At 40.9% G+C, this 12,766-nt stretch overlaps 1 protein-coding gene across 4 annotated transcripts in view; it reads left to right on the top strand.

Moving 5' to 3' along the window:
* Positions 1 to 12,766, top strand: part of unc5a (unc-5 netrin receptor A) — a 193,226-nt gene that overhangs the window by 120,259 nt on the left and 60,201 nt on the right. For all 4 annotated transcript variants that reach the window (XM_032555528.1, XM_032555530.1, XM_032555529.1 and 1 more), the window contains exons 3-5: positions 7,072 to 7,215; positions 9,810 to 9,913; positions 11,026 to 11,206. In XM_032555528.1, coding sequence (XP_032411419.1) covers positions 7,072 to 7,215; positions 9,810 to 9,913; positions 11,026 to 11,206 — 429 coding nt within the window. The remainder of the gene's footprint in view (positions 1 to 7,071; positions 7,216 to 9,809; positions 9,914 to 11,025; positions 11,207 to 12,766) is intronic.

Here is a 12,766-nt window from a genome sequence, read left to right on the forward strand (position 1 = left end):
ACATGTGTCTAGAAGTGAATGTTATTTAGCGCTGCAACCATGTGATGAATGCTTTGACTCCACCCTTTTAGAGTTGCAGCGCCCCGTGTGGCAGGGTTTCCTAAAGATCAATAAAAGAGAGGAACAGACAGATGTGTGGCAGAGTGGTTGGAGATTTGTGACTAAAAGCACATCTCTGTCTGCTCTCCTCGCGAGTATAACAGAATCTAACTCTCTTGTCTTTCCTGTATTTGTTTAAATTGTCTCTAATAGGTATTTAGACCTGACACTTGGTATTGCTACATCTATCACAACGGCTTTCCTCTGTTGTTTATCCACTACGACAATGTCTGGTTGGTTCGCCATTACCATTTTGTCTGTCTGGATCTAGAAGTCCCACAGGATCTTAGCTCTGGCGTTCTCCGCCACCTTTGGGGGTGTTTCCCACTTTGATCTCGGGGTTTCCAGTCCATATTCTGCACAGATGTTTCTGTACACTATGCCTGCAACTTGGTTATGTCGTTCCATGTACGCTTTCCCTGCCAGTATCTTGCACCCTGCTGTTATGTGCTGGACTGTCTCAGGGGCCTCCTTGCACAACCTACACCTTGGGTCTTGTCTGGTGTGGTATATCTGGGCCTCTATTGCTCTGGTGTTTATATATATATATATATATATATATATATATATATATATACACACTATATAGAACTATATATAGATCTATATACAGTACATATACATACAGTATATGTGATACTTTTCTATTCAATTATTATTTGTTTAAGATCTGAGTTTAATCAATCCCAATATTAGTTGTTCAACAAATTACATCATTATTGATAATTTCAGAACAAGGTAGTATAAAATATTGTGAAGAAAACTCAAGCTCATCCCACTTCCCCATGCTGGAGATTTAAGTTTAACAGTAATAATAAATAAAGTTATCTTTAAAATGAGTCACTCAAGTGACATCAAGTGACAACAGTAGACTTAAACATCAATAAAATAAATCTGGTGTGTTGTTTTTGTCTCCTGCAAACTTTGCTTTAATTCTATTCCTTTTTTCTATCTAATCATAAGAAATCATAGTCAGTCAGAGAGAGTCATGAAACAGGAAGAGCAGGTTCCCTGGAAAAAGAGGAAGTAAGTTTCCAGCCTGCAAATTTATAAAAATAGTTAAGACTATTCTTTATTTTAAAGCATGAAAGTTTTAAAGAATGAAAGTCTAAACATTTTGAGTAATTGGATAAGATTCAAAGTAAAATACTTATATTAATATTGGTTTACTTATAATAACACTTACACTTACATTTGTGGGAATGCTTGCAAGTAAAACAAGTAACTGTAACTTTGGTATCAAATAATTAGAATAATAGATTATTCTTGGTTTCTTTTCAGAAAAACATCTGTAATAACTCACATTAAGATTATAATAAGAGTAATTAATAAGTTATGGTTATAAAATTATAAATGAAAGCTAAATCAGAGAAGCTAAAGAAGTTATAAATGTGATTTTGACATTGAGCTTGAAATGGTGTAAAAAGGTGTAACTGCAATTAAACATCACTGATGTTGTGTTGGAGGTAGATGGTAGGTGAAAGGTGAAAGGTTAAGGGAAAAAGGGGAACTAACAGGAGAGCAGAGATGATCAGCGCCTTATTTGGAAACAGGTTGTTGAACAATTTAAATGTTTCAAAGAAAAGGTTGTGCAGGCCATGGTCATAGGAGGACTATTGGGCAACCCTGAGACATTAGCACAGACATCAAGACATAATGTCTGTAAAACAGTGATGGATATGAGATCAAATGTCTAAGCAGACAGCCAATTAAACAAGCACAGCAACAGTGCTAGCCAATGCAAACACACCAAAAGGGTGGATAAACCCTATACAAGGTGGGTGCAAAAGAGGAATCTTTGGTTGGATCCTCCAGGCAGCTTCGAGCCAAGATCGAGACGGACAAAGAACTCTGCAGCTGAAGAAGAGCCGGGGTCACAACCTGTGGCTTCAAATCGCACTTCTCTCATCAGCTGGGTTCAGACCCCAAAGACAAAGATGAAGATAAAGGCAAAGACAAAAGCAAAGACCAAAGGCAAAGAAGAAGAACTGGTGCCTTCCTTCCTGCCAGCACCCAAGTCCTGTGTGACCTCACCATCCATGCGGAGAAGAAGCTCATCAGACCTACAGAGATCCCTGCCTTCGTCGATCAACTTCCTCCTCCTGCTGCAACACCTTCTTCATCATCAGGCCAGGTCTGGGGTTTGAAAAGCCATGCTCCGTCCGTCTCTCTCAAAGGTTCCCTTTTTTAGTTCTCAGTGTCAGCATTAGGGAAAGATAAACTAGATGATTGATTTTACTTATTTGATTGTTTCTGCTACTGAATTAAGCTGTACTGACCCTTGCAAAAATGCCTTGCTAATAAAATATTTAGCATAAAGAAAATCTAAAAGATGTTGTGGACATTCAATTAATGAGTCACCTTAAGTTTTTTGATGGTTGTAAAATAGCTCTGATGTTTGATTCTGGAGAGGAAAAAGTGGAAAATGTTTTTAGGTTGCTGGTAGCCCATATGTAAAACAACATCCTTGGGACTCGCCAAGTCACTAAAACCAACCTGGTTCTGTACCAAGTGCCAGTTGTCATAAAGAGAAGAGCGGCCGTTAACAGGTGTGCTCTGTGAAACTAGTTGGCTGCAGGCTGCTCAGTCTAAATGACAGGGGGAAGAAGGTTGGGACACCTGGATGTAGTTCGTCAGGAACCAGGCAAATCTTTTCTCGATGCCAGCTTAAACAGAGTTTACTTCAGTTCTGGACAGGGTAAATCCCAGCAAATTTAGGAAACTCAATTAACCCGATAAACAAAGTGCTGGTAGCACATCTCCTCTCTCAGAAGAGGAAGTAGAAAGTGAGAGAGGAGAGAGACTGAAGAGGGGGGGGATGTTGCGCAACAACATATAAAATTTGATCATTAACATAGAGTTAACAAAGATTAGAGAAAATTTTGTTTTGCAAATGTTTATAAAATCTGAACAATTTCCCCCCAGAACCAAATTAATAATGGATAAAGACAATTCATATGGCAGCAGGTACAGAAAACCAAGGTAGAAATCTATTGTTAATCAATTCATGTTAAATAAATGGGGAAAAAAATTACTTATTAAATATTTGGTCATTATTTCAGTTTGAGTCGGGCAGAACTTATCTGTTCGTTCCCATAGCAACGATCAGAAGCAGGACCCTCCCCAGAGCCACAGTGACCTCACTGATGAGGTCACAGACGACATCATGAACATCACAACAGATCAAAGAAGTTCTGAGGCTTTAACTGCTTGAATCTCAACACATCAGTTAGAATCCAAACGCTTCAGTGAGATTCAGGTTTTGTGTCTAGTGAGGATTTTTGTGATTCCAAAATGCCATACCCTTTAATTTTCCCACTTGGTTTTGGACTAGGATATCTGGTGACGACAGGGATGAGGAAAGTATTCGACCATTTCTTTCCTGGAAAAGACTCAGACGAAAGTACCCCCAAGGATGTTGAGAGAGATTTGTTTTGGGACGGGCTTCCATCGGTTCCCAGACATAGAGCTGACCCGGCTGGGGAAGTTTCTTCTGTCCAAAATCTGAGTCATTTCTCAAGCTCCCAGGATGTTGAGAGAGATTTGTTTTGGGACGGGATTCCATCGATTCCCAGACATAGAGCTGACCCGGCTGGGGAAGTTTCTTCTGGGGCGAATCGCAAAGCTCAGGTTTGGAGCTCATCGAGAGATGGCGCATCCTCTGTTCACAAACACAAAACCGCCCTGAACAAGGGCAGAAGGGAGTCAAAAGATGAAGAAAGATTTTTCGCACGTTCAGAACAGTTTGTAGACAGTTCAATGTCAGAAGAAGAGGAACAACTTTGGAACCGTATTTTACTGCTTCCCCAAAAGAAAAACTACCCCGAATGGGACAGTTCAAGCTTAGAAGAAGAGGAAAAACTTTGGAACCGTATTTTACTGATTCCCCAAAAGAAAAACTACCCCGAATGGGACAGTTCAAGCTTAGAAGAAGAGGAACAACTTTGGAACCGTATTTTACTGCTTCCCCAAAAGAAAAACTACCCCGAATGGGACAGTTCAAGCTCAGAAGAAGAGGATTCATGAGAAGCAAACACATGAAGAGAAACTCCACACTCCACAGAAAATCCCACCTAATGGTTTCTCCTGCCACTAATCTCCAAAACAACAAAACTGTTTTTTAGAGGAGGAAGAAACATTGAATTTTGTGAATAAACTATCAAAAGTTAACATCCTGTTTGCAGGTTTCTCTCCGGGCGCTCCGGCTTCCTGCCACAATCTAAAGTCATCACTGTTTGGTTAATTAGTTTCTAAATTCTCCTTTGGTGTGAATAAAACATCAGGGCTGCACAGTGGCTCAGTGGGTAACACTGCTGCCTTGCAGTAAGAAAGTCCTGGGTTTGAATCCCAGCCTGGTTCTGTCTGCATGGGGTTTTCTGGTTCTCCATGTCCATATGTGGGTTCTCTCCGGGCGCTCCGGCTTCCTCCCACAGTCCAAAAAGATTTAGTGCGCTTCATAATGGATTGATATTATTATTAATAATAATAATAATAATATTATTAATATTACTATTACTATATATAAATAGATATATCCATATCTCTAAATATATATATCTATTAATCTAACTCTATCTCTATCTCTCTCTCGCTATATATATATATATATATATATATATATATATATATATATATATATATATATATACATAAAGATTGATCTATAGATGTACAGTACAGACCAAAAGTTTGGACACACCTTTCTAATTCAATGGGTTTTCTTTATTTTCATGACTATTTATAAGGCAATAAATCCCATTTATTAACCTAACAGGGCACACCTATGAAGTGAAAACCATTTCAGGTGACTACCTCTTGAAGCTCATCAAGAAAATGCAGAGTGTGTGCAAAGCAGTAATCACAGCAAAAGGTTGCTACTTTGAAGAAACTAGAATATAAGGGATATTTTCAGTTGTTTTACACTTTTTTGTTTAGTGCATATTTCCACATGTGTTATTCATAGTTTTGATGCCTTCAGTGTGAATCTACAATGTCAATAGTCATGAAAATAAAGGAAACTCATTGAATTAAAAGGTGTGTCCAAACTTTTGGTCTGTACTGTATATATAGATCTATCTTTATATACACTGCCTGGCCAAAAAAAAGTCGCCACCTGGATTTAACTAAGCAAATAGGTACAAGCCTCCTATTGGATAAGTACTGCAGAGGCGATTATCTTTCAGCTGGCAACAAGTTATTTAACCCCAGCTGATGCAATGAGTAACTCCTCATTTCTTAAACAACCATGGCAAAAGACACATCCTGTGGTCGTGGAAAAGACGTTAGTCTGTTTAAGAAGGGTCAAATCATTGGCATGCATCAAGCAAAGAAAACATCTAAGGAGATTGCAGAAACTACTAGAATTGGGTTAAGAACTGTCCAACGCATCATTAAAAACTGGAAGGATGGTGGGGAACCATCGTCTTCCAGGAAGAAATGTGGTCGGAAAAAAATCCTGAATGATCGTGATCGGCGATTACTTAAACGTTTGGTCAAATCAAATCGAAGAAAAACAACAGCAGAACTCAGGAGTATGTTTAATTGTGAACGCAAAAGCATTTCCACACGCACAATGCGAAGGGAACTCAAGGGGTTGGGATTGAACAGCTGTGTAGCCATAAGAAAACCTCTAATCAGTAAGGCTAACCAGAAAAAAGGCTTCAGTTTGCTAGGGAGCATAAAGATTGGACTCTGGAGGAATGGAAGAGGGTCATGTGGTCTGATGAGTCCAGATTTACCCTGTTCCAGAGTGATGGGTGCATCAGGGTAAGAAGAGAGGCAGGTGAAGTGATGCACCCATCATGCCTAGTGCCTACTGTACAAGCCTGTGGGGGCAGTGCTATGATCTGGGGTTGCTGCAGTTGGTCAGGTCTAGGTTCAGCAACATTGTGTGCCCAAAGAATGAGGTCAGCTGACTACCTGAATATACTGAATGACCAGGTTATTCCATCAATGGATTTTGTCTTCCCAAATGGAACGGGCATATTCCAAGATGACAATGCCAGGATTCATCGGGCTCACATTGTGAAAGAGTGGTTCAGGGAGCATGAGACATCTTTTTCACACATGGATTGGCCACCACAGAGTCCAGACCTTAACCCCATTGAGAATCATTGGGATGTGCTGGAGAAGGCTTTGCGCAGTGGTCAGACTCTCCCATCATCAATAAGATCTTGGTGAAAGATTAATGCAACACTGGATGGAAATAAATCTTGTGACACTGCAGAAGCTTATTGAAACAATGCCACAGCGAATGCGGGCTGTAATCAAAGCTAAAGGCGGTCCAACAAAATATTAGAGAGTGTGACCATTTTTTGGTGGCGACATTTTTTTTGGCCAGGCAGTGTATATACTGTATATATATATATATATATATATATATATATATTGCAGGTCCCAAATATAACAGTGGACAAAAATGAAATGAAAGATTTTTTAACTCAGATAAGCTTGTGACAACGTTATAGTGTTTTGACAGTTTGGCAGGATGGTTTTTGTCCCAATTTTGCTCTATTTAGGGAAGACTTGTCAGTCCGTTCTGGCAGAAAAGCAATAAAGCTATTTTTACCTTGTGTTACAGCTGCATCTCTTATTTCGGCACTGTTGTAGAAATGCTCCACAAATTGAACTTTTTCTCCCATCTTAGATTTGATGATAGGGAAGCAGGCGACGCTGGATATTTTTGTTTCCACCGTTTGTTTAGCGCTCCGGTGTTCCTTCCCAACTGTTGCCATTTTAACGCCCTCCAAATTTATAACGGGGTAGCTGTGAGGCTGTTGACTCATTTTCCTCAGTTAACAAGCCCTCTGTTTATATAGGATTATGCTTGTCTTCTTGTTTATTCTGCCTGGCTTTATTGTCTAATTACTCAAAGTACAAAACGCAGCCGTTTAACTTTTTGCTGCACTCAGACAAGCTGATGTGGGTGATTCTCGCGTTCATGATTCTGTGATGTCTGTCCCTGCTTTGCAGCATTGCCGGTCATGCAGGTGACGATTGAGATTACCAGGCAGCAGGTGGAGAAGATCTTCGGCCTCGATGAGTACTGGTGTCAGTGTGTCGCCTGGAGCACCACTGGAACTCAGAAGAGCCAGAAAGCGTACATCAGGATTGCTTGTGAGTGCACTTAAAATGATCTCACCGTCATTACGAATGCATGGGTTTCTTAACAAGGTGCTCACATTTGCATGCCTACGTGTAATAAGAGCTTAGGATCAGAACAGGGAAAGACATGATTGACTCTTATTTATCAATTAGTTCAAAAAATCATTGTGATCTCTATTGTAGAGTTGTTCAAATTAAGCTACCGTGCCCCTGTAAAAGTATTAATACTCACTTTTTTGTATTTTAGCCTCAAATTAAAACTTAATCTATTGGGATTCAAGACAACAGGGCAGGTGATTTTCTGCAGATCCTATTTACTTCAATTCAGTGTATTCATACAGCACATGAAAGCATTTTACTGTACCTATAGTAATGTAGAAACACTGAATTTAGATCTGACTTTGACTTTGTCCTTCTGGACGACCGGGATGTTTTCATCTAAAACTTTCCATTGTAACTTTGGATGTTTGTTCAGGATCATATAGCCGCTATAGGAGGTGAACCTCGACCCCAGTTTCAACTATTTTACAGCGCCGGACCGCCTGGATGGCCCTGTTCTCATCCCATCCATTTTCCATCGACTGCAGATGGCATTTTTAGGGTTATGTGTGGTTTTAATTTTCTGCTACACAAAACGGTGTGGCTAAAATAGTTTAATGTTGGTTTTATTTAACCAAGTCTTCCAAGTGTTTGATGTATCCTCTAAATGATTTGTGTGAAACTGAAGAGAAAACTTATCATGGCTTTCCTTAAGTAATGACTTTTTATTTTCATAAAGACCAGATTTGTGGCATGTATGACTGGTTGATGCTCTGCTTGCCCTGCCTATCAGTTTAGGTTCTATTTGATTATTGATTAAAATAATGTTTTAGAGATTTCGTTAATGCTGGACGTATCAATTTAGATCTGAAACCTGATTTTTAAATGTCACAATAACTCATCTGCTGCGTTCTTAATGATGACCTTGAAAGAAATCTTATTTGCATTAAGTTATATTTAGGAGTACAAGAAGGCCAAAAAAATGCAAAGAATAAAAAAAGAAAACAATGAATGTTTTTCAACCTCAATATTATGTAATATTTTCTATTTAAAAAAATCCAAATAATCCATTAGAATTTGTGGATGTATTGGACAAAAATGTGAAGCCGTTTTAGGGATAGGCGTACGTTTGCAAGGTGCCCTAAATAATGTTCCTGTGATTCTGATTATTGAATGAACATTTCTGAATACTGCAGAAATAAAGGCAAAAAACGGGTGTAAAGGGGGAAAAGTGGAACACTAAATTTAAGTATTCATGAGCATATTTCTCACGAGCTACAGTATATCAGCAATGATCCCTGTGAAAGTAACTTGAATAAAAACAGAATTGAAATTTATTGCTGTGCAGCAATCATAAATCTGCCTGGGGAACACAGGCGCATCCCTCGCCGCCGCCTCAAAAGCTTTATTAGAAGAAGCCATTTTACATTTGAGCATTTTACAGCATTCTGCCTATTAATTCCCACATAAATATGTATTATTCCAGACACAAGCAAATGCAGCGCAGTCTCCAAACCAGAAGGCTTTTTTGAAAACACACATTCATTATCTACCCTTGTTGGGGATCTTAACAAAATCAGATAGATGTAAGATAAGGACATACACATGCCTTAATAGCCATGCATCAGGACACATTTCCAATATTTATCCGCACCCACTTACACTCACATATTTTAGAGCTTTCTAGAGCTGTTACATCTCGAGTGTCCTCCAGTCCCATTTTATCTGCTTTAATTAAATTAAATGTCATGAAACTCTCCGCTTGTCTCAACGTTTCCTCCAGTGTGATCGGTCAGGACAGGCTGAACATCCCGTTTAAAGGAATTCACCCTCAGCCCCTCGCAACACGATAACACATTGCTTTGCTCTGAGTCAAAACACGGGGTTGAACACATCAAATTTGCACCGAGCCGCCAGCAATCGGCAGCCTGCCTGTCTCATCCGGTCCAAACAGACCTGCGTTTATTCCCTCTCCCGCCTCCTGCAAGACGAAAAACCGGGCCACTTCTACCTGTGCAATTCACAGCTGGGGTTTACAGACAAATATATTGCAGGGCTTGATGCAACTGTAAGATTGCTCAATGAGACATAAAGTGAAGCCCCCACGCAGCCGGTCGGGCTTTGCAGGAGCTCTTGTCCAGGCGCCTTGGGGCATTGTTTTCGTGCGGCTGCTCCAAGCCGTCACACAGATGGGGGCCGGAGGCTGCCGGAGGCTGGGGGGTGAGGGGAGAGGCTGGGTGGGAGGAAGGGGTAATGCAATTGCTTTTCAGCGCAGGTCCCTCTGGCAGCAGACAAACATCTCTGAACCAGCCAGGCAGCCTGTAATAAGCAACATGGTTGGTGCCACTGATTCCACTGTGGCTTAGAAGCCAACTGGAGTGCGACACGAGGCCACGGTTGAACATTTCAGGGGCCGGAATTTAAAAAACAGCAGCAGACCCAGTTTGTTTTGTTTTGTTTTTTGTTTGTTGTTATTTTTTTTTTCAAAGGATTTCTTTCAAATGTCATGAGCGCTAACAAACATCCTAATTGGTTGTGTTTCCTCTCCCCGTCTTTCTTTGTGCAAGACCTAAGAAAGAACTTTGAGGAGGAGCCGCAGGGTAAAGAGGTGGCATTGGACCAGGAGGTGTTACTGCACTGCCATCCCCCCGAGGGAGTGCCACAAGCCGAGGTGAGACACAGATACAGAAGATATTTATAGGCTCACATCTAGCATCGTTTTACTCTTTCCTCTCCGAGAAGGCAGGTGGTGGGGGGCGCAAAGAGCAAAAAGTGACTTTGCTGCATCTCCGAAGGAACAACCATCTCTGTATGGATAAATTACACCTCTAATTATTCCCTGTTATTGATTTATGATCTCTTCCGCATCTCTGAGAAGCCATATATCACATCATCTCGTCACATCACTCAGGATAGACTCGGAGGCTTCACTCCCCATTTGGCATCTCTAAAGGCCCGTCCATAATGAATGGCTCTATTTGTCTCACTCTCTCCTTATCTGGTTCTGTCTCTCTCCTCTCTTGTTCTGCTTGCATCGCTTTCTCTCCCCTCTCATATTTTGCCGGTGTGTGTTTAGAGGGCCAGAGTGGTGCCAGCTGTTTCACCTCATGTGCTGCATCCTCCCCGGTCCCAGATAGGCACTAACTGCTCTAATAACAACACAACAGGAGCTTCGGCTGCTAGCTCAGACAGCCCAGAGACGAGTGCCGGCAGACAAGCCAATCACAGCTCGACAGTGCAGGGACTGTTTGGAGAGAAATGGGAAGGAAGGTGCCAACCGCGGTTCAACAGAAAAGAACATCAGAGCAGAAGTCACCGCGGGAGAAAGCAGAGATAGCGCGCGCAAGAGGAAGAAAGCCCAATTATATGGCGTATCGCAACTGGCAGTAATACCAGCAACAATGCTGCCATACCATCGCTTCTCTGGAGACGGCACGGGGTCAAGTGAGAGCAGCAAAACAAGCGAGCCTGTCCGTGAATACACCAGGACGGGAATAACTTCAATTTTGTCTTCTGAAAGAGAAGCGAAGGCACTGCAGAGCATGATTGGCTTTGCTCACAGACCACCAGCAGCTGCAAAATAAAAGCGGCTCTCTTCACAGTATAAAGTAATACATTTTCCAATCAGTTGGCTATATGAGTAAAATTTGTTCCCAGCACCAAACCGGTCTTCATGTCCTTGTTTTGCATGTCGTAGTCTGTCCTCTACATGATATCTGCTCACCGCAGAGCACGTTTCTGTTGATTTGAGCCGAGTTCTGACCGTGGAAATATGTTTTTCAGGTGGAGTGGCAGAGGAACGAGGATGTGCTCGACCCATTGAGCGACCCCAATTTTTTCATCACACCTGACAACAATCTTGTCATCAAAAAAGCCCGCCTTTTGGACACGGGCAACTACACGTGTGTGGCCAAAAACATCGTTGCTCGCCGCAAAAGCAACTCTGCCACGGTCCTGGTCTATGGTAGGTGATGATAACTTCTTTTAGCAGATGTTAAATGGTCTGGGTGCAATTTTTCTTCAAATTATGCAAACCGAGAAACTGCCCAAAGGAATCATTTCATGTTTACTTTCTTCTTGTATTCCACATTTCCACATTAACCTCTGTGTGCTCCCATGGATGAAACATACCGGGTTGCAGGTTTTCTGTTCATTGCGCAGTTACAGTGCCCACAAAAGGGTGTGTATCCCTTGAACTTTTTCTCATTTTGTTGTGTTACAACCACAAACCTCAGTGTATTTTATTGGTACCTTATCGGATAGAGCGACACAAACTAGCACAGTATTGATGAAGGAAAATGATCCATGATTTTATAATCTTTATTCAAATAAAATAGGAGAAGTCTGGCATGTTCAATCCCCCTGAGTCACATTGTGTAGAACCACCTTTCCATGCGACTGCAGCTGAAAGTCGTGTGGGGTTTGTTTCTACCAGTTTTTGATTTTTTGTTGGTTTTTTTTTTTCCATTTCTGCTTTGCAAATTAGCTGAAGCTCATTTGAACAGCATCTTTGAACATCATTTTTTGAGTCTCTCTGTAGATTCTCACCTGGGTTTAAGTCTGGACTTTGACTAGGTCATTCTAGCATATGAGCATACTTTAATTTAAACTGTTCCATTGTAACTCTGGTTGTATGTTTTCGCTCGTTGTCCTTCTGGAAAGTTAAACTCGGTGCCAGTGGCTCTAACATTTCTGGACATAGTCTACAACTTGAACGCTCAATCTCTGCATATTCTACAGAGTCACCATGGGCTTACCCATTAACGCTCTCATTGCTTCAGCCCGTCAGTTTAGTCTGGTGTTTAAGCATTCGTTATTGCTTTATTAACCTAACACTGGTTAAAATGTCAGCGACTTGCAACACCAGTTTGCTGTGTTTATTGGTCTTTTGATGCTTTTGATTCCCTAACAAGCTCCTGAGGCCTGAACAGAACAGCTGTATTTATAATCAAGTTAAATCACACACAGTCTATGTACTAATTAGATATCATCTGAAGACAAAATATATGGGATTTTATTGAGCAGAATCAGAGAACAGGGGCGTGATGCAGGGCACACACACAACATTTGAAATATGTGCCATTTATTAAACTCATTAATGTTTCTGGTTATAATGTGGTAAACTGGGGCAAAGTTCAAGGAGTACAACTATTTTTTGGGAGACACTGTGTCCATATTTTGTGCTGTAATAACTACAAAGTAGAGCATTACAAATGAGTGACATATGGTGGCAGCTTGCACTGTCAGCTCCACATTTTCCACCAAGCAATAAATTTTGCTAGTATAGCTGGACGTTAATTACACCAACTTAAAAGCTTCTGGCAGCCATTCTTATAAAAGCTGGCAATATTGGATTCCATGGCTGCCATCTTCCTCCCTCTTTGTTGTGGATCCAGTAAGAGAAAAGAAATTGAATTAACAGCAAACTGTAAATAATGACTAGGCCTGATAAGCCAAGTGACCTTTATTAAAATGCAGAGAACCCCCATATTTGTTATCACAGATGGTTCCAAGTCTAGAACAC

Source organism: Xiphophorus hellerii, chromosome 23 (genome assembly GCF_003331165.1).
Source record: "Xiphophorus hellerii strain 12219 chromosome 23, Xiphophorus_hellerii-4.1, whole genome shotgun sequence".
In the NCBI taxonomy this organism is placed as follows: Eukaryota; Metazoa; Chordata; class Actinopteri; order Cyprinodontiformes; family Poeciliidae; genus Xiphophorus; species Xiphophorus hellerii.